General features: G+C 38.8%; 1 protein-coding gene across 1 annotated transcript in view; it reads left to right on the top strand.

The window, feature by feature from the left end:
• The window catches only part of ERC2 (ELKS/RAB6-interacting/CAST family member 2), a 981,774-nt gene that overhangs the window by 445,624 nt on the left and 513,227 nt on the right, over nt 1–22,923 (top strand). The window contains 1 exon segment of the mRNA XM_031952165.1: nt 16,168–16,303. Coding sequence (XP_031808025.1) covers nt 16,168–16,303 — 136 coding nt within the window.

The following is a 22,923-nucleotide window of genomic DNA, read 5'->3' as shown; positions in this document are numbered from 1 at the left end:
CTATGGATACACTCACACGTACTTCTGTATGCATACACACATATACATATGAGCATGTAAATGCACATATAAATACACGTAAAATATGGCCTTGTGTGTATCTGTACATATATATATATATTGTATATAATTAGTCATTAAGAATTTATTAAACATTTACTATATACCATTCTATATATGTGTATATACATCTACACATATATAGGTACATTCAAGATAAATACAGAATAGATGAAGGACAACCACAGAGATGAAGCTTTAGACATATATATTTATACCTATAGCTGTATAAAATCTATATACAATTACATCATCTATATTTATGTCTGTCTCATAGATACCGGTATTTATAGTTCTCGATGCATAGCTGTATTCATAACACCTATATCCATGGATTCTCTTCATCTTGTGTCTACTTCACCTCATTTATGTTTTCATTTTATGTCTGTATCTTTGCCTACATGATTGTGTATCTATAACTCTTATATCATCTCTCTGAATCTCATTTATATCTTGTCCATATCTATGCCTTTATTTATGTTGCCTTGACATTGATGTTGATATCTTTATCTGATTACATTCTTTATAGTTTGCTTTCATTTTCTTTGTCAGAAAAAATAATATACATGTACATTTATATATATATACATATAAATAATCTATATATCAGTATGAAAAACCAGAAATGATTAATGATTATTATTAGAGATTTGAAAACAAAGGTAAGGAGATAAAAAGAAAGCACCTAATTGTCCTCAGTGAGTTCAGATTATTATGCCTAGATGAACTATACCCCAAAATAATCAATGTATAGATAAGATTACTAAATTATTGTCAACAGTCTCTGAAAGTCTTGGAGAATGGGAGGCATAAAGAGGGGAAAATGTTGGAACTGAGTGGGACCAGCAAACTGTGGGTCAGTGAGATTGGTTTGGGCAAAATATTGGGTTGTACTAATAAAGGGATGGTTAGTAACATTTAAAAATACTGGTCATGATTAAGAACCATCATGGCTTCATCAAGAACAGGTTAGTCTAGACTAATCTTAAGTCTTCATTCATAGCATTTCTAGATGGGGTGATCAGGAGAATGCCGCAAGCCTAATTTCCCTGTTTTTTAGTATGACATTTAGCAATATCTTAAAAGATATTGTACATTATTTAATGGCTTGCAGGAACCAGGAACATGTGGGTCTTCACCTCATTTCAGATATTTGCTGGCTATGTGAGTCTGACTGGGCAAGTTGCTTGACATCTGAATGCCATAGTAACCCTCTAAGATGATGTTATCAAACGGTGGCGGTTCTGCATTAGTGGAGAAATTTCCTTACTGGGAGTAGGAGCTCCCTACTCCACTGAAATGGCAGGTCATGGTTGATAGAATCTGGCAACAGCAAAAACTATCAGAAGACATGACATTTATTTTGTGTCTCATACTTTGCAGAACGCTTCATATATATGGCCTTATGTGTAACTCAAAGGGATCCCGAGGGTGGAGGGAGGGTTCCCATTTTTCCTATTTTTTCCTGTGCAGAAATAGAGTTTTATAGAGGTGACATGACCTAGGGGTCAGAGATGGGATTTAAGCTTGGCGAACTGGCCAAACTGGCATCCTGATGTTATCCTTATGGAAGAAACAGAGAGGTGTAAGCTAAGTAGTACAACTTGTTGGATTTATATTAGCTGAATGGCTAAGTGGGCATAAGAATAGTCACTACCATCATTGTCATATTGGGGTGCAATGGTGTGGCCCCTGAAGTTGATCACATACAGAGGAGATGTTTGTTCTGCAGGAAAAAAATCTCCCTTTCCTTCTGACACTCTCCCCTCTCTGAGTTCTCAAGACCCTGTTCCTCTTGCTTTTCTTCCTAATTGTCTGATTTTCCTTCTCGGCCTCGTTTTCCACATTCTCTTAGGTATCGCAATTGAACTATGAGTGTTGACAAGACTCTCCTATTGGACTTTTTTCTCTCCTTTCTGTGTTCTCTCTCTTGGAGACCCAATGGGTTCAGTATCCATCACTGAGGAGATTATTTCCACATCCACCCATCCATTCGGCCATCTACCTACCTATCTATCTAATCCCACACTACTATTTGCTTCTTCAACATTTCACATAGAAATCCCAAAGAAATTTTAATTTCAACCTAGACAAATCAGAACTTCTCTTTTCCTTCAAATCCACCCCTTAGTTGAAGATCCCCATTTCTGCCCAGGCTTCTTCAGGGTCATCCTTGTTTGTTCACAAACAGTTATTCTTCATATTCTATTGCTTTCCAAACATTAACAATTCTCCTTCTGCAATCTCTCATATAAGTTCTTATTTTTCTACTTATAGGGTCACCATCTTTGTTCAGTCCTTCTCCCCTAGACTCTTGTGAGAGGTTAAGTGAGTTTCTTTGCCTCATATTTCTCACATCCACGACAGTAATCTTCTAGAATATAGGTCTAACTACATAACTAACTCCCTTTCTCAACAGACTCAACAAACCCTATATTTGACATTTTTTGGTTAAATAGGAAGTCCTGTATTTGTCACTTAAAGCTTGGCTCACCATATTCCTCACATGTTGTCCCAGCCTCATACTTTAAAGTCCAACCACACTGGTAGTTTTGTAGTTTCTCCCACATTTTAATCCATCTCTGCTCACCAAAGTAGCAAGAATTAGAATTGGACTTTGAGCCCAGGTCCCTTTATTCCCAATCTAGTAGTCTTGCCTTTCCAGGTTTTGGACTAATTAATCTTTACTTGTCTGTTGCTCAATAATGCCATTAATACTGATTTTGTCATAATTGTTTTTGAACCTGAGGCTAGGTCAGCTGAGGATTTGATGTTAATCTCTATCTGTTTTAAAGCAACCATACCCTGGTACCAACTTGGCTGCCTTTGGCAAGGTTCCTATTGTCTTCCTTTCTATTCATTAACCATATTAATCAGAAAGAATAATTTCATCCTGCTTGGTGAGTTGTTTTAGCCTTAGAATACAAAATTAGGACCAGTGGGTCAAAGTTGCAAAGAGACAAATTTAGGCTTGAAACCCAAACCGAACCAACCAGCACATATATAGTAAGAGCTTTCCCAAAGTAGAATCGGCTACTTTGGGAGGTAGCGAGCTCTCCAGCACTTGAGGTTCTTAACAAGAAACTAGAGGATCCTTAACAGTAATCTTGTTGAGAGGATTCTTAAATTTAAGTGTGCATTGGATTCGATGACCTTAGAAATCCCTTCCAATTTGAAGAGTTTGTGGTACTCTGATATCTAACCTTGATTTTTTTAAAAAATAAAATCTTCAATTTTAATTTGGTATTTAGCTATATGACATTTTGAATTAATAAGGCTTGTAAAAGAAAATATATTGAACATGTCATTAATCAAAATTCATTCATACCTATTTTTATTTTAATTAATTGCAATGTACAATGCACAATTCCACAATAAATTTTCACTAGTTGCCTGTAAGATCCCCATGGGATTTCCATCATTGTCCATTCATACTGTCTTCTCTTTATACATGATAGGAGTCTGTGATGACCACGTATTTTAAAATCAGTGGAGTCAGGAATTCAGGTTAAGGGAAAATCCTCGATCTATATTCTTTGTGGAGATGAAGGGGGATGGCGATAGGAAGTGAGAGCAGTTGTGACAGGAACCTGACCAGCAGTCTCTCTGCCTCTCTCTCTCTCCACCCACCAAAATCGTCTTCATGTCATTTCTTATTCAACACATCAAAACTTGCACAGAGAGTGGGCAGGGCTATTCTTTTGCCAAGCATATATTAATAGAGTATCGTCCAATTGCTATTTAGCCTCACTTGCTTGCCTCAGTGTATCAACTCGAGCTTCAGCCCATTACAGGAGTCGGTGTGTTCTCCTTTTCTTGTTACTTCATGTGATTTCATATATATTCTTCCACTGTTTCATTCCTCATCATTGTTGATCTTAATACTATTGTAGTGTTTCATTATTTAAAGTGTGATAACAAGTCATTTAACATCCCAGAGTCTTTAGCCAATAATACAGTTAGAAAACATACATTCTATAGTAATTTCCAATGCCGTATCAATGAACTTGTGAATAATCTTGGGCAAGTTTCAGCTTCCTCAACTGTCGAGCAAGGTAGCTGAACTAGATGGTCTAGTTCTAAATCTATGATCCTAAAACAAATCACTGAACCTTCCTAGACCTCAGTTTCCTCACACATGAGATAAAAATGTGCTTTCCAGGGTCCTAAACTAATTATCTTAGGTAAATAGGATACTGAGAACCGTGTCTGAGTTTTATTTAGACAATTCCTTCCCTCCTGATCTCTATCTTAGAATTTTGCTGTCTTCTGTAGAGTCTCAGCCGAAGGCTTGCTTTCTTTAAATCCTCCCCAATCTTTAGTTTCAGTGGCTTCCCACTGAGACATCTCTGATTTATTTTCTATGTGACTCATTTGTACACAGTAGCTTGTATGTTTTATATGTTCCCACTGTCCTTCCAGCATTTAATTTTAATGCTCTTAACATATTCTGCCAGTCTGATCAATTTGACTTGGTCCCTCAAAATGATTTTGTCACTCACTTGGTGAGTGTTTTAACTTATACTTTTTGGTTATTATTGAAAGTGAGCATTTTTTTTCAGTCATTATTAGCAATTTTTTTTTTTATCAAAAATGGTCAACTTAAGTACTTTGACCATTCACTATTTATTTATAATCTTTTGTATTTCCCATGAATATTTTTCCAATCTGTCATTTTATTTTAACTGTACTTTATTGTACTTTATAGGTGTACTTTTATTGTATCTTAACAAAGTCAAATACATCTATATTGTTACTAATAATCATTCCTACTTGTTGAATAGGAAAAAATAGTCAGCTTGTTCATTTCTTTCAATAATAAGAAAAGCACTTCCTGGGTCACCTTATTTTTTAGTCCATCCGATCCTTTCTTAATTTTAATTTCTGCTTTTCATTTCATATTTGGCATGGTGCCTTTATACAATTTCCTGCTGCTGACATTGTTGAAATTTTTAATGCATTTTTTAAAACCTGGAAATCATTTCCCCATATTTATTCTTTTATTCTTTGCCTCCTATTTATTCTCCTTTCCCATTTATCCTCACCTCCCCCAATTCCGACCTGTTTATTTACCAGGGATTTTATTGATATGTCTTTTCTGAATATTATCTCTTCTCTCTTCCTTCTTCATCCATATTTTGGATACATGCAGACAATTTTTATTCTTGTCTTTTCTACCCTAACTCTCTTACCCCTACCTTACACTCATTCCCTCTACCTTTTCTAATTATGTTACTATAAAAATAGTCTGATTTTAGTATTGGGACAAATTTGTTCAATCAGTGAAGATTTATTAAGCACCTCCTTCCTATAGGTTAAACACTGAGAAGACAGTCATAAAAATAAAATATTTCCTATCTTCATGTTCCTTCCATTCTAGTGTACATATCAAATTATAAATTAAAAAGAAAAAAAAGAAGTGAAAAAAGGTAGAAAGAAGTGGATTTCTGTTATACCTTCAGGCAAATGTCATGATTTATTTAATAATAATAAAAGTAGTTAGCATTTGTAAAGGATTTAAATTTGCATTGCAACTTAAATCCATCTCCTGATTTGATTCATGAAGTTGACATTTAGAGTTGGAAGCCATTGAGTCTAGCTCCTCAGCTTAATAGAAACACAAAAAAGTCTTGTGAGGTGAGCAGGATACTTTTCAAATTTTACTGATGAGGAAGCCAAGAGATGTTCAGTTACATAGAACAATAGTTATCTTAAATCATGAAGGCCTGAGTTCAAATTTAGCCTCAGACATTTCCCAGCTGTATAATCCTTGGGCAAGTCACTTAAATCTTCCTGCCTCAGTTTCCTCATCTGTAAGTCTCCAAATTTAGCCTTCTTTCTACAAAACCAATATATTTCAACATTTAAAAATAATTTTATTTCTACTTTTATAAGAAACAGAGTGACTATGTGGGACAAATATATTCAATGTTCTCTCCTCATAGTAAAACCCTGTTTCTCTGCTGAGAAAAGGAGGATTGTGTTTCATCCTTTTTCTTCCTAAATCTTTGGTTCATTATTTGCTACTCAGCTCCCTTTGGCAATATTTCCATTTATGCTGTTGTAGTTACACTATATAATTATAACTGTTTAGATTTTATTTATTTCACTATCAGTTTATGCACAGTTCCTTATGTTTTTCTGAATTCTTTACACTTATCTTTTCCGATGGCACAAGATATTTCATTTAAGACGTGCATCATAAATTTCAGTTATTTCCCAACTGATGGACACCACTTGATTCCGGTTCTTTGCTTCCCGAAGTGAATATGTTAGTGTATAGTAGACTCTTCGTTTCTTTCTTTGACCTTCTCAGGTATATTGGGCCAGTCTGTTACATCAAATTAATAAGAGATTGCTGATAGATTCATGTCACAGAAGAAGCAAAAATTAGGGACATTTCTGATGTGTCTGATATAAGAATATTTAATGTTCACTTTGGCTACTGACTGATCTCTCTCTCATTTATTCATAGTCAGCAAAAGGCTGCCACTTAAATTATGTTTTAGCCACGTTTAAAATGGGTGTTGGTGCTGCCTTGGAAAATCACTAATACTTGATCTTTCTTTTGGTTAGATCTATTCATTAACTAATTTTTTTCAATTACAATCAAATAATTTGAATATAATATTGTATTCATAATAAAAGACACTGGGATTTTGTATTCAGTGTCAGTTCAATGAATCAAGATTTGAGTTCCTCCACCATCATATGCAAAATAAAATGAGTTATGATGATAGCAAAACTAAGAGAAAACAATAGCATTTACTTAAGAAAACTTTAATATAGCTCAGGACAAGAACATAATACAGTACAATACAATACACATTTATTAAGTGCCTACTGTATGTCAGCATTGTGCTAAGGGCCGAGATAGAAAAAAAGGATTGTTTCCCTGTTCTCAAGTTGCTTCCTATATATTAGAGGGAAGGGAGACAAGACACAAAAGGAAGTGGAAAAGGAAGTTGTTGGCTTAGGGGTTGATGCTGTCAAAACCATTACATCTGATGAGAAATGCAGAATTAGCTAAATGTGTGAGCTTTCTTTAAAAGGAGTGTTGGGAGGAAATTTTTGCCCTTCCAAGGGAAACACCTGAGAATTTGAAGAGATATGAGTACAAAAGCTGAAAGAAGGATTCATTGTCTAATAAAACCTCCTGTGCTTTTAGAAGCATACTCAGGTGTGCGTTAGAAAGGAGAGGGATGGAAGAAACCATCTTGGAAAATATCAGATAGGGAATGGGTAGTTAGTAGCCCTTAGGAGAAAAGTACTATGTGCAGATCTCCATTTCTCAGGAAGAAAGTCTGAGAAGATTGGACCCTTCCTGAAGGACTGTGCCCTCCATTGAGCAGGGAAACTCAGAGCATTGGGTTGGGGGGGTCAGTGTTTCTGGGTTCTTTTCTCAGGCTCTGCCAGTGGAACTTCAGGCAAATAGTTCTTCAGTTTTTCTTTTCCTCAACTGTGAAAGGAAGGCACAGAAGATAGAGGCTGAGGCTCCTTCCAGCTTTCAGTCTGTGCTTCTATGGAAAGCCCAGTCCATGGGGAGTGAGTGTCAGAAACCAGATTCTCGCTCATGGTTTTAGCTTTCAAATTTGCTCTCTTGTTTGCTGAGTCTTTGGGCCCCAGTTTCTTCTCCAGTCATCTGTTTTTTAGTATTCCATCTTTTTTAGTATCCTGGCTCATGGAACTCTCTTAAAACCTCTGGAAAGAACCTTCTTGGAATAATGTTTTAAATGCTTGAAGTAAAATGCATAGGATTACAAAGGAAATCAGTTCTATTGAAATACAGTGGGAAAAAAAAGACAAAAACCAAGTTCATGGGGCTTGAATTGAAAGTCCTAAAATGGTGCTCATCCTATAGAGCCTGTCATGGTTCTGTCCTTTTGTCTTTCCTCTCTTTTGAATCATTTCTTTACTTTCTGGAACCTTTCTGAGCTTCCAAGAGTAGTTTCTTACAGGGGAAAATGTGCTTAGAGATTGCTACACTATGAGAATATGAAGTCAAGAAGAGGCAAGATGGAAGTCATTGTCTGTGGATATATTAAGAACGTTCCTCTGACCTTTCCCATCAGCAGGAGAACAAGGAAATGCTAGTGAGGTAACGGGTTAAGAATTTTCAGGTTCTCAGCATCAGAGCCTGCTTATATTTTGGCTCCATTTGTAGTGAAGGGGTGTGGGAAGGGAGAGAACAGTTTTCTTGATAATCAGGGAATTATCTGTACACCCACATCCCAAGGGACTGGAGGCAATAGAGAAGAGAGCCTGCTATGTAGCAATGTGCATTCTTTGTATGGCTCAGGGAGGGAAAAAAATCACTAGCATTTACAAAAAAAAAATTCTTATCAGCACAGAGCCTCCCAGAGACCTCCAATATGGTGGTGATGACATCTGCTTGCATTTGCACCAGACATGGCTGAAAAGACAGTCACAATTACCAGCTGCTCAGCTGGGTGCGCCAGTCCTTCTTGTTAATCATGGGAATTATATGTGTGAATCCCAGGGAAGAGTGACGGTGGTCCAAAATACCCTGTGAATCCCCCACTGTCTAAATGGATAGATTGCAGAATGGGAATATTCCCAGAGTATTGGATATGGCAACCCAGGAAGTTGATTATGGAATGCTGATGACATTTTGAAATGACAGAAATCTGGGAGGAAATCCCTAACACAGTGGATAGCACCCAAAGAGAGCTGGAAAGGCCAGAACATTTGCTTGATTCTTATAGAATAAAACTTAAGAGGTATTACTATAAAGACATCTTTAAGTTCAAAAAACTGTCTTCACTCAGGCAAGATAATGGGAGATAGGATTGGAAAGTAGTTCATTGGAAAAAGATCTTGAGATTTAAATAGACTGAAAGCTCACTAGGATTTCATGGAATGATACAGTGATCAAAACACTAGGATACAAAAGGCATCTTGACAGGTCAGAATATTGTGATGAATACAATCGGATGCAATTCAGGCAGAATCACTGTGAACTCTTAAATATGGGTTCAGAAAGACAAGCTCACAACTAGGAGACTGAATTGACGTGACTAGATTTCTGTTTATCTGAAAATGATCTGGGGGTTTTAGTGGATTGCAATCTTGCCATGAAACAACATTGACATTGAGAGCCAGAAAAGCTTCATGAAATCTTGCAATCATTGAGAAAAATGTTGTACTGAAAAATAAGGAAGCAATTGTCCCATTGCCCTCTCTCCTGGCCAAGATCTCACATGAAGCGTAGTGTTCCATATAGTGAGCCACAGTTTAGGAAAAACATTGAGGAGCTGGAAGATATCCAGAAGATTGCCCCCAGAATAGAAATAGATCATGGCCCCATGCCATGTGAGGACCTGGAAACAAATTGAACATGTTTATCTTGAAAAAAAGACCCAGAGAGGCCAAGACAGCTGAATTTAAGCATTTGAAGGTGTTTCATGTGAGAGAGGGATTAGTCTTATCTTCTCAGATGCTCATCCATTTTTTCCCCAAGTGCCTTGAAAAATAGGCAAGTGCCCATTTGGAGACTAACACCGGAATCTGGGATTAGCATGATAAAGTAGACCACCACTCAGTAGGTGTAGGTTCAATTATAGCCACTGATAACTAGTATCTTTGTGACCTTGGATAAGTCACTTAAAACCTTCCCTCCCCACCCCTACCCCTTAATTTCCTTATCTGAAAAATGAGAAGGTTAGAATTTATGGCCACAGAAGATCCTTCATGTTCTGGTTTTAAGATCTGTGAATAATCCTGAAAAATCTTATGGTAGGATACTCATGTTAACATTGTTTAGCAGCATTATTATTATTTATTTGATTAATCCAAGATTTGCTTGCCATATGATAAATATACTAGATTATTTGTAATGTTAGAGAAAATGTTTCTGGACTTTTACACCTTCCCCACCCCCCAAAGTCCTCTCCTCTCTTATTCTCTTCCTTTCCCCCTCCCCTTCCTATAATTTAGTTGGTTGCTTGTTTATTTTTGAGAAGCAGGATGATAGGGAGCAAAGGATCATGGATGTAGAAGTTCAGCTTTGGATTGTAGACTCTCTTCCAACTAGTTGTTGGCTAAGTCCATTGGGTTCACTCTTCTAGAAACTTTTGTTATCTAGAATAATTTTAACATTCTCTATATTTCACCAATTTCTCTTCCTTCCACCCCTTCCATTTGTTATTTGCTGTTCTCCTTCATAGAAATGAGTTTTAGAAGGAGATTGAGTAATATTAAAACTATAACGAATATATATTTATTGTTGATATATATTTTCATGGGGAGCATACTTGGAAAAAGTTTGCTTGATGCGTCAATTATTCCTGGGAGCTCCGCCATCATGATATACATAAGTTGCTATGGTTAAAGTGGTTTTGAAGAACCTCAGGAACTTTGGCATGATGGGGAAGGAGATGTGAGCTTCATGGGGAAGAAACACACTGCCTCAGTCCCTTGTGGCAGAATATAAATTTGATGTGAAAAAAGTAAAAAAGAATTCCCAATTATATGGAAGGAAACCAGGAGAAGGTAAAGAGTAATTGTTTTGCTGTTTTCTAGATGGGTAATCTGGAAAAGTTGCATTGTAATATGAAAATACCAATTAAGTGATCATCAATTTTACTTAATTATTTTTGCCCTGTAAGGGGGGGGGGGGAGGTTATAGTTCTTACCCAGATGAAATCACAGCTCTTTGACATGTTGACGCATGTCGAGGGCTGCGGTCTGCAGTGTTGGACAGAATGTCCTCACTACTGAGATCATGGGTCCATTGGAGTGTGGAAGCACTTGGGTGTATCCTGGCTTTAGCAACAAATTTCAATTTCATGTGAGATTACCTGGACCTCATTTAGACTCTTACTGGGTCATGTATTGAAGTTGCTTTGCTAATATTAGAGCGCTAAATCAATGTGAATTACTATTCTTGTTATTATCAGTGGGGTTGAGACAGGAGAATCAAGTGAACTTGGCATTCAACCAATTCAATTCAATTGCTCTCCTGCCCTGTTTGCTCTTTTTCCTCAGGCAGGCCAGCCAAGCTGGAAGATATATAGGGTCTAGGATTCCTTCCCATGTTCAGGGTAGAACTGTTTCCATGAAGCCAGCTGAGGAAATTCTTAGAAGGCAAGGTCTTCTTTTCCCTTCTTTTTCAGACCAAAGTCATTGCTTTTCTTGTGATTATAGAAATGGATGGAACCTCAGCTTCTCCCAAAGGCTTCTGGGTACTTATATATTATTTTAAAGGGGGATTACTGTGGTCTAGTGAAGGTCTTCATGACAGAGCTTTTAATTCTCTGCTGCCAGGGAAGACGCTTCACAAGCTGGCAGCCATCTCAAACAGGTTTAGTGAGTTCTGTTCTTTTTTATGATAATTTAGTATTTTATGATGCATACAAAGTAATATTTTGTGATGACAGGCAGCCAATTCCCCCCCCCCAATTCTATATAAGAATTAAAAGTGACCAATTGATCTCCATGTGAGCTGTGTTTATGAAGTTCCAACCATATGCAAAGCAATCTGTTAGATATTTCTCAAGTTGGCCAATATGGAGGAAACACAGTATTTTACCCTTGGAGTGCCTTCTAAGAGGGATGAGACAAGTTCACAAATAACTCGGCTTCGGGGAGGCAGCGGAGGTTACGGCTGCTCAGTAGTATAAGCCATCTATTACTGGGCTTGGATTCATGAAGACCTACATGAAGGTGAGATGGTGATGACGATAATGGTGATGATGAGAAGGGCTGATGGATTTAGAGGCAGAGGACCCTGGTTTTGAATCTCAGATCTGCTGTTTATTACCTCCACCACCTTATTATCCCCATTTCCCAGAGGAGAAAATTGAACCTTAGAAAGTTAAATAACTTGTCGGTGGGATCACAATCTCTTCAGACTTCAGTTTCTTCCTTTATAAATATCAATATTCCTTTATAAAATGGGGGAGGTGAGCTGGAGCATCTCCGTGAGTTTGGATAAGGTCCCTGGAAATGTTTATCCTGGAGAAGGGATTTGGTGAGAGAAAGAAGAGAGCCATCTTCAAGGTCTTAAAAAGCTGTAGTATAAGGGTGACTAGATTTGTTTTGGATGTATCTTGACTTTAGCAACAATTTTCAGTTTCATATGAGATTATCTGGACCCTATTTATGCTCTTACCAGATCATGCGCTAAATTAATGTGAATTACTATTCTTGTTATTATCAGTGGGGTTGAGACAGGAGAATCAAGTGAACTTGGCATTCAACCAATTCAATCCAATTACTATCAAAGAACTAGGAATAATGGTTGGAAACTACTAAGAAAAATTTAGATTTTGCATCTTTAAAATTTGCAGATAATTAGATCTGCCCCAAAGTGCAGTGGGTTGGTATGGGGTCTGGGATAGGATGTTCACTTGAGGAAAGGCTGGCTGATGACTTATGAGCTTTGTTATGGTGGAGTCTCCATGTCAGTGTGCCTTGGATTAGATTACCGCCCAGGTTTCTTCCGGGGGAGATTCTATGAAAGGGTTCTCAAGATCTGTAATAGCTCTGTCCACCTGTAGTCACCTACTACATCAGGATCTGTTGGAGGAACGAGAGATGCTTAGGCTGGAGACGAAGAGATCTAGGATGGACATGAGACTGGAAAGAATGCCGTGGAGAGGAGTTGGGTTTATCCCCAAATTGCAGAATTGGGAGCATTGGGTAAAATTTGAAAAGAGGGAAATTTAGATTCAATACCAGAAAAGCTTCCTTACTGATAATTTCAACTATCCCAAAGTAGAATGGATTAACTTGAAAGAACATGGATGCCATCAACCTTGTTTATACACTGAGCCCATTTATTCCCTGTGTGTGCTTTCCTCTACGGAGATAGCCTATCTCTTTCATTCCTCGTTTGTGTATCCCCCACATGTGATCCCTTTAAGCCAACTTTTCCCATTCGTGGCATAGTTATTTATTGACGAATAAGCTCACTATTTATGGGGGGAATGTTGTATTGTTACTTTTATTGCTATGCTATTTTAATGTCTCTTCTGGAAACAAGCTATAATCTCTGGTTGACTAGTAAAAGTAAACACATCAGTAGGGACTTGTGAGCTGTAGTTTGAAGAGGGCCCACAATATACCTAGAATATAGGTCCCAGATGGCACCTATTTACTTAACAGATTGAATATTTTCTATTAGAATGTAAGCTCATTGGGGGGCAGGAAATACATTTTATTTTTGTGTCTTCAGATCCTAATATGGTGTCTTGCTTATAGTAGATATTCTGTTTGCTGGATTGAATTATCCAATAATGGCAGGGAGTGAGGAAGAAGGAGGAGGGGAAAGAGAGAGGAAGGGGATGAGAATGAGATTCAGGAGAGAGAACAGGTCCTAGGATAATGAGGGAAGGCTGTAGAACATCCAGGACACAAGTCAGGGACAGACAGCAGAATGGACTCTTAACAGAAAGGTTAGTGAGCAGCTGAGGAGCAGGGATTTGCAAATGGGAGCCACATCTTGGCTTTACCCGTAGGCCTTTTGACATGGGGCCTAAGGACGTTTTAGTAAGTTACCTTTTGGTGCCAATAAATACATTAAAAACGATGGAAATCTTAGCCAATCTTCAAGTTGAATTGGCAGCATTTGCTACAGAAAATAATCACTCTGCATGCCCAAGGACTGTAGTATAGACTGTTTTCACTGGTCAGTAGTACAGCTGTCTAATTGAAGGTTAATTCCTTCTTGGTTACTGAGTTTTGGAAGCTGATAGTCCTTGGTTTGTGAAGCTGCCTTTAGTAGACAGAGGGCTGTGTTAAAGGGGAACTCCAGTGGACTTTTGTTCTTCCACCCCATGGGCTCCATAGTGGCTAGTATCTTTTGACTTTGGCTTTTAATATGGCATTTCTTTGAAGAAAAAAAGTCTATCTTAAGGAAAGAGAGGCCCTTACTTCATAGGGAGTAGCCCAGCCTTGAGATTCCCCTCCCCAGTTATCACCTCTGGTAGCTGAGATAGGAGGAGCAGGAATTTGGGAAGAGGCCCTCAGTGCTTCTTTCCTTTTGAGACATCACCCTAAAAGAATTCTCTGGTTGACCCTACATACCATACCTTGTACATTTATAGAGTCATAATTAAGAGGAGCCATGGGTCTAAGAGATTGATTTATGAGCTCTGGGTTTCTTTGAGCAGTTGTGGTCAGCTGCAGGGGCCAATGACGTTGTTGCACATTGGGTTTATTTTTTATTTTTTATTCTTGAAGGTCTTTGAGTTCTTAGAAGGAAAATTATTATCTTAATTCCTTTGGCAAAATTATCGACCCTATGGGGCAGCTCCATTCGTTGGTCTTCTATGACTGCCTATGTTTTTCTATTCATGTGCTCCAACAAACCCCAGACTCCATTGATGTGGGTGCTCCTTTTTCTGGGACCAAAGATATAATGGTCATGCCTTGAATCTGTGAAATTTTATTCCTCTCCTTCTTGATCTCCTTAATAGAAGATGTTTTTGGAATGCTTATTTCCAAATAAGCATTTGTTAAGCACCTACTTTGTGCCAGGTTCTGTTACAAGGACTAATCTTACCAAGAATGACAAAACAGGACAAAATCAAGTGAGCAAACAATAAACCATTGCCTGCTTTCCCTAGGTAGGTGGTGTTATAGAGAAAAAAGGCTGAATTTTGGAATCATAAGACCTGGGTTCAAATCCCACCCTTTTCCTCCAATCACACAGATTTTATTTTTGTTGCTTGTTTCTTTTTTCAACTGCACAGTTACTATCTGTGTAACTTTGAGAAAAATCTAAGTCTCATGTATATCTCTACAATGAGGAGGTTATATTCAGGGGCTTCTCTTGTCTCTTCCAGATTTAGATCTATGATCCTCTTGATGGATTTTGAATATGAATATGTTATAAATAAGAAGCTGGTAAGGTGGACAGACCACAATTTCAGGAAAATCTGCAATTTGAATATATTTCATTTAGAATTTTCTTCTTTGATGCACTGTGAATATTTTTAAATTAAATTTGCTTATATGATCTGTTTTTAAAAATATTGCTGTTAAACAACAATGTTGTTTAAAGTTGCTGTCATAGGAATAAAATATCTCAAGTCATACATGGAGGTACTGGTGTCCCACTCTGCATAAACCACATGACCTGGATTGTCAGTATCCTTCTTTAATATTCTCATTAACTAATTTGTTTTATAACTCTGAAATTTTGTATTTTGATGTGTTCACCGCTTCCTTGTGATCTTTTTTCTTGACTCAATGGATTAATTAATTAATTTAGAGGCTAAAGAGCTGGACTAGAATCTGGAATTCAGTTCCATTTATCAAATCATTTTTAGTCTTTACTCTGTGTACAAAGCACTATGCTAGAAGTTGGGGATACATGTATTAAAACTACAGATTTCCTTCCCTTTGTGAGATCATATCATATTAAGGAGAGAGAATATATACCAAAGAAAAAGCAAAATAATTTCAAGAGGAAGAAAAGCTAACGGGGAAGGAAGAAGTAAAGGGACTAATTTTGTTCTTCTCCTTTATTATTTATTAATCCCCTAATGTGTCTTCCATTGTAATAAGTACTTTACAAACCTCATTTGATATTCACACCAACCTTGGGAAGAACGTGCTTTGTTAATATTCTTTCTATTTTATAGCTAAGAAAACGAAGCCATTCAGGGGTTAAGTCTTGCTTAGAGCAACACGACTAGATAGCATCTGAGGCAAGATTTGATGAAGTCAGTGCTTTATCTGCTGAGCCACAGAACTGCTCATGTATATAATAACAGATCCATGATTTCAGAGCTGATAAGCCCATGTCTCTGGCTCTCGAGCAGTGCTCTAGGACTTAGCTACTAAGCTGCAGATCTGTTGAAGAAAAGTCCCAAAACAATGAAATATGGACCCAGATTATCTTTGTGTAAAGGTTAACGTGGGGCCAATTTGGTCCCAACAGTAGTATTTATCCAAGGGTAATAATTGAACCTACTTTTAACTATTCTTTTAAGAGGAATTAATGATGTATGTTTTTTTTCCAATCTATCTATTTCTGCTATATGGGTCTGAAAGTAATACAAAGAGTGTTCTCTGTTTTGTGCTATTTACAGATTATGGCAACCTTGGAATTTATGTGTTCTTCTGTACTTTTTTTAGACACATGAAGGACCAAAATAAGAAAGTGGCTAACCTTAAGCACAACCAACAGCTGGAAAAAAAGAAGAATGCCCAGTTATTGGAGGAAGTTCGAAGGAGAGAAGATAACATGACAGATAACTCCCAGCACTTGCAGGTAAGCTCCTTCATCAATTTTCAAAATTAATCCAGAGAATGTTTTGCTCTTGAATGTCACCATTACTGGGTCAAAGATATTCAGAACTTCAAGACATTGAATCCCATTCTCTTGAAACCAGCATGTGTAAAATATGATCTCATAAAGGGTAATTTTCAAAATGGTGCTGAGAAAAACAAAAAAAAACCACGAAAGCCTAACCCCATCAATGACACCATCATCAGGATTCGTTTTTGTCTTCACAAGGTAAGGAAGGTGAGCACTATTGCCTCTGTTTGCCAATTCAGTGTTATGATTTAATCAGATGTAATAGAAAATGGAGATATATTATTCATAATTTCTCTAAAGACCTTCATTTTCAAATATGACTCTCCAATGTGGTTCAGTATACATCCTTGCTCAGTAGGGAACCATCTAAAGACTGATTGAAGCTGTTAAAAAAATCCCATTTTAAAGGTTTTTGTTTTGTTGTTGGTATTGATGTAAATTATGTTCTATTTCTGGGTAATAGAAATCCCTTTTAGGGAGAAGCATGTTTGCTGTGAATCAGAATCCTCAAACACATAGAATGCCAACTTTGGCACATTTGGGGACAAAAAAGCACAAAAAAGCACCCGGGTCCCTGTGTGTAATGAAATAATGGAGGTGGAAGAAGAGCCAATTCAGTTCAGTAGAACAAGCATTTATGGTGTACCTTGTGTGTGCCAGACATTTTGCTAGGAGAGAGAATATTCCATGTGTTCTAGTGTAGATAAGTAGAGATACCTGTGCTTAACTTTGGTTCCAATTCATATTAAATTCTCCATTAAAAATTTCTCACATTTGAGTCACATTTCAATGTTCAGAAAGGAATTTTCATAGTTTTGCCATTTTTTTTCTTCACAAGTGTCCTCTTGAAGTAACTTTGCTTTTTGTTTTCCCTTGATGGTAGAGACCATATTTCTACCTTTCTTTGCATCCTTTGCTTAGCTCAGTGCCCAACTAAGGGTTCAGTATTAAGCATCTACTGTATGCCATATTCTAAGCTCGAGGAATACAAAGAAACATGCTGCTTTCAAGAAGCTCAGGTTTATTGGTAGAGGCAACCCTTGAAAGACTCAGACAAGATAAGCTGGAGAAGATCACTAGAATGAAATGTTTTTTGGCTAACTGATACTGGGGGAAGCTTAACAGAGAGAACTGGCCTTGGAGACAGAAAGACCATGATCCCAGTTCTGTTTCTAGCACACGCTGGTTAGGGAAACCTGGCTGAGTCCTTAACAGTTCTTGCAGAGTGCCAGACAGTTCTTGAAGACTATTAGTTGCAAAGAAGGTGTTGATCATCATAAGTGAAGAGACTCTACTTGCCTGGGAGCTCTCTCTACAAGTGACTTCATGGATCTAGTTCTTATCCTTGTTATAGATATGGAAACCATCATGAAAGGGAAGTGACCCCCTTACAGGAACTCAGCTAATCCATATCAGAGGCAGAATTTGAACCCAGGGCTTCCAATTCCAAGTCCATTGGTCTTTTGGCCTCTGTACCTTGTTGAACGGCTTCTATCTTTATGTAATAGAGACTGAATGGATGAGAAAACTATTGTCCAATAAGTCCTAATTTCTTAGATGTTATTTACATATTTAAAAAAATTCCATATAATGTCCCTTTAGCTTCTGTCCTGGTTAGGCTATACCTAGAATGTTATTTTCAGGTTGGGGACACCGTGTTTTAGGAAGGACATTGATAAACTGGAAGGCATTCAAGAAGTATGTTCTAAAGGGAGAAAGATGGCAGAAGTCTGCACAGCTGCACAATATACTCGCACCGTTGGCTGTGAGATCTTGGGTGGGCTACCTAACCTCTCTGAGTCTCAAGCTCTTCATCTGTCAAATGACCCAGTTCCTGTCAAATGACCCAGTTCTTCTTCTGACATTTCTTATGGTGTGGAGGTGACCTAATGTTTCTAGGGCCATGTAAGGAGCATCCAAGTTTTCTCACATCTTACCAGCTGAAAAGATTTCAAATAAAGGTGGTTCATATACTGTCCACCTGACTTCTGAGGACCTGGCTGTGCAGAAATGTGAAGGTTGATCTCAAGATGATGAAATTTTAGGCTCTTTATGGAACATGTAACAGCTCTTATCTCTATCTCAAGTAAAGCCAAGAGAAGAAGGTGTCTTATGAAGTATCAATAGATACTGTTATTTATTTTGTTGGATAAAGGCATCAAGGACAGACTTATCAAAATGGGAGCTGATAAAGAATTGGAAGGGCTGTATAATTACTGGCGGATCCAATCAGGATCTCAAATGAGCTCAGAAAACTCATAGGATGTGTGATGACCGTGTTCAGTACCCAGAGTATATTAAAATCAGCCAGAGTCAGAATAAGGGAAAATCCTTGATCTTTATTCTTTGTGAAGGGGAAGGGGAATGGCGATACAAAGTAAGAGCAATCAGGACAGGAACCTGGCCAGCAGTGCCTCTGGCTCTCCCATTCCACCAACCAAATCGTCTAGGCAGTGTCCTATACAACACATCAACTTGCACAGAGAGTGGGGGGGGGGCATTCTTTCTCCAAGCATATATTAATAGAGTATTGTCCAATTGCTAATTAGCCTCAAGTGCTAAGAGGGACCTCAGTGCAAGGAGAAGTTCAAGAGCTTTAGCCCATTACAGGATGGATTCTTATAAGCTAGAATTTAATAAAGTTAAATGTCTCTTACTTGAGTTTCAAACACAGACTTCACGAGTACAAGATGGAATAAGAGTCATTAGCGCCTTCTCTGGAAACACATATGGGGCTTTAAGAGACTCATTCAGTTGAATATGAGTCAACCCTAAGACATGGCAGCCAGTTGGCTCCTGCTCCCTTGTGCAGCATGAAAAGGGGCAGAGCTTATCCAAAGGAGGAGGTGGTAATGGCCCTGTAGCTTCTGCCCTGGTTAGGCTCTATCTAGAATGTTATGTTCCATCTGGGGGCACCCTGTTTTAGAGAGGATATTGATAAACTGGAAAGCCTCCAAGAATGGAAAAAGCCTTCAAGCCAAACCTTATAAGGCTCCATTTAAGTATCTGTTGCGTTGGTTTAGCCTGGAGGAGTAAAGACATGATCGCCTTGTCCAAGTACATAAAGGCCTATTGGGTTCCCCAGTGTGAAGATCCATGATTTGCTGCTACCAAAAATGGCCAATTAGGCTTTCTATAAAGGCAGTGAACAACCAGAGCCATTAACAGTAGATTGAGCCCCATTGGGTAGCTGTGGGCCTCTATACTTTAGCCATTATTTTCCTCAACTCCTAGAGATGCTTATAAATCATAAAAAAGGAAGGGCTGCTTTAGAGACCGGACTAGTGACCAAGGAGACCATTCTCACTTCTCCTGAGCCATCAGAAATATGGTTTAAAGTAGCTGAATATGCTCAGGAGTTCAATGTGGATTTTGCATAAATAATTCTCAAATCTACTTTAGATATTGAGGAGAAAAAAAATTTCTCAAATCTACTTTAGATATTAATGGATGTTTTTATATGTTATACTAAGAGAAGAAAGGGGGTATAAATGGTTAGAGTGCCAAAATTATTCAGGAAGACCTGGATTTGAATCCTGCCTCTGAAACTTATTAGGTTTATTGGACAAATCATCTATATGTTTCAGCCTCAGTTTCCCTCATCTGTAAAATGGGTATAATAATGTCTTCTACCTCAGTTTTTGCCAGGAACAAATGACAAACTTTAAAGAAACATGAAAAGGTTATTATCTTTATGCACATACTTGATAAGATATTATTATTATGCTTATGAGAGGCACTTAAGAAAGAGAGCGATGATCACAGAGTTTCAGTGTTGGGATGATTCCTAGGGGACTTAGACCTGTGCTCTAGCAGGGCTGAACCAGCCTTTGCTTGAAGAGCTCTGTTCAGAGAAGACACATCCTCCACCTCCAGGGAGCCCGCTCTACTTGAGGGTGGGATGAATAATTAGAATTTTATTTCCCCCTAACATCAAACATGTGTTAATCCATCATTTGTTTCTGGCTCTACCCTTTGGGGTTAAGTAGAACAAAGCTCATAATCCTTCTTCCCTTGTCAAGCCTTCAAACACTTGGTGACAACTATCATTTATTCCTCTTTCGCTGCAAAAACAGCCTTGATCCTTTCAGGAGCTCATCAGCATGACATCAAGTCCCTCATTGATAATTCTGGCACAAAATTATTAATTAATTCTCAGTCACTTGGAGAACAGAACCACAGCTTCATAGCTGTTCTTGGCGGTTTCCATGTCTGAATTCAGCTTCCTGACCCATGCAGATTTTTCTCTTTGATGTAAAATATCACTAAATCTCATTTTGACAGGTTTACAATGTACATTTTCCCTCAGAATTGTTCTCTGAGGTAGATGGACAAATATCAATGATCATCTCTCTTTTATGCTCTGATTCACCTTCCTAGAGCACGGCTGGTTTTGTCACCCCACAGAATCCTAGGGGAGCCTTGGGATGTTAGGGTCATCTCTTGTCTTGGACCCCCATTTGGGTATTTTCCCCTTCATTGTTAATCACCAGGACTTAGCGCTCCAGTTCTATTTAACATGCATTTAGCAATTATATTAACATGTATTTAACAATTAGTTAATGCAAAGAGACATTTACTAACAAGAGATTGCAGAAGCAGAAATTGCAAATATTTTCCCCAGTTCCTGAGGGAGTAAGCCTCCACTCAGTGAACTTTCTGCCGGGTATGATCCCAATAGCATGAAGCCCTTGGATGAGTTTGCATCTCGGCCACTGTTGGTCTGGGGCCACACGGTCATTCCTGGGGCCCCGATGTTTGACATGGAGGCTGTAATTCCTAGATCTCCCAGCATTTCTTGGCTGACAAGGTCATGGCCATCTCAGATCCCCCTCACCTAAAACAGGACAGAAATAAATGCAGAGGCAAAGAACCGAGACCGTGCCCGAGTCATCCTTGGGTTAGGATTGCTTGAGGTCTCTCCTTTTTCAGCATTGAACACTCAGCCTGGAAGGGAATAAAAAGACTGACCAAAGGATTGGCCCCGACTCCCTCCTGCCTCTCAAATGGAGCCCGGTTCTGGAGCCTTGCCCATTCACAAATCTATCCATCCATCAAGTGGTTAGCAGACCAGAACCAGTTGCAGCTTGTCTGTGCCTGGTCCCAGTCAGGGAGCCAGGCGGAAGCTGACTCCCCAGTCTCCTCCATTTAGGGGAGGCATCAGCCCCCACATTACACACAAATGGGGTAATGGAAGCTGAGGGCAGTTCGGGGACTCATCTGAGACGACATAGTAGGTACGGGAGCTAGAATTTGAACCCAGCTCTGTTTTCTGGGCCGCCTCTATTATTGCTCCCTCAATAATCACCCAGGTCGTTACAGCGTTATTGTCCAATTTGTGAAGCACTCTTCAAACTTCATTTTCATTACTGAAATTGGATGCATTTTTTTTCATGCTTCAGAAATGGTTCTCTGAATAAACAAGGCCTTTCGAAGACCACATGGGAAACTTTGTAGTTTTTGGCAAAAGTTTTCCCTGGGCAGTCGATTGAGTTAATGAACTAACATCTGAAGAGATGTAAAAGCCAATATTCCAGGCCAGTTTTTTGTTTGGTGTCTGCAGAATTCTATTGAATTTATTGCCTGAAAACAAAAGTGGGCTCTCGCATGCTTCCGTTTCCCGATGATCGGGTCCTGGGGGGCTGTAAAGTTTCTTCTCCGTGAGCAGTTAAACCAGAGCGTGATTGGTTAGAAAACAAGCAAGAATGCACACACGGGCCTAGATGTTCCAGAGAAGGATGGGGCCTGCCAGAAGGAAAACCTGGGTTTTCCCAGTTGCCATCTATCCAAGCTGAAGCCCAGCTTTGTGCCATCGGAGTGTTCCCCTCCCCGGGTCTCTGCTGTCCTTCTTGGAGGGCAAATAGGCGAGGCGAAGAGCTGTAACTAATGACATCAGCCACAAGAATGCGTGGCTTTCAGCAAAATATGTACTTCATTAGGGATTTCACAAGGTTCACCAAGAATGTAAATTGTGAAGGAGGCGAGATTGTTCACAGCATCCACGGCCCTGCTCAAGCTCCCGGGTCCACGTCAACCTCGGGTTCCCCAAGCCTGAGATCTCTGGGGTCTTCCTCACCTCCCCGGCCCCCATAGGTGCAACCCATTGACACCTTCCTTGGTTTGTTTTTATCTTCACGGTTCTTGCGCAGACCCTCCCTTCTCTCCCTTCTGGGAATACTCTCACTCAAGCTTTCCCCACCTCCCACAGTGTCGCCCTAACTACTGAGGTAGCCTTCATCCCTCCCCATCCCCATCCGTCTTCCACTCAGCCGCCAAGGTGATTTTTAGGTCTGGCCCCATCACTCCCTCCTCGAGAGGCGCTGTGGATCCCTATCATCTCTGTGACGTAAGAGGAAATTCTTTGTTGGGCATTTAATGTTTTTTTGTACCCGACCGTCTCCTGTCCTAGGTCCTCATGGGTTATGGTCTAGCTTCAATTGCTTTCTTGCTATCACAAGGATACAAGTCTCCATCTCCTGAATCTATAGATAGTTGGGTAAAGTGAACAAGCCTCTTTTTTTAATGGAGAGACTTATTTTATCTCTTGTTTTCATTGTGTAGTTTAAGGCTCA

Source organism: Sarcophilus harrisii, chromosome 1 (assembly GCF_902635505.1).
Source record: "Sarcophilus harrisii chromosome 1, mSarHar1.11, whole genome shotgun sequence".
NCBI classification, from domain to species: Eukaryota; Metazoa; Chordata; class Mammalia; order Dasyuromorphia; family Dasyuridae; genus Sarcophilus; species Sarcophilus harrisii.
Note: the sequence above shows the minus strand (reverse complement) of the source record. Positions and strands in the feature narration are given on the sequence as shown.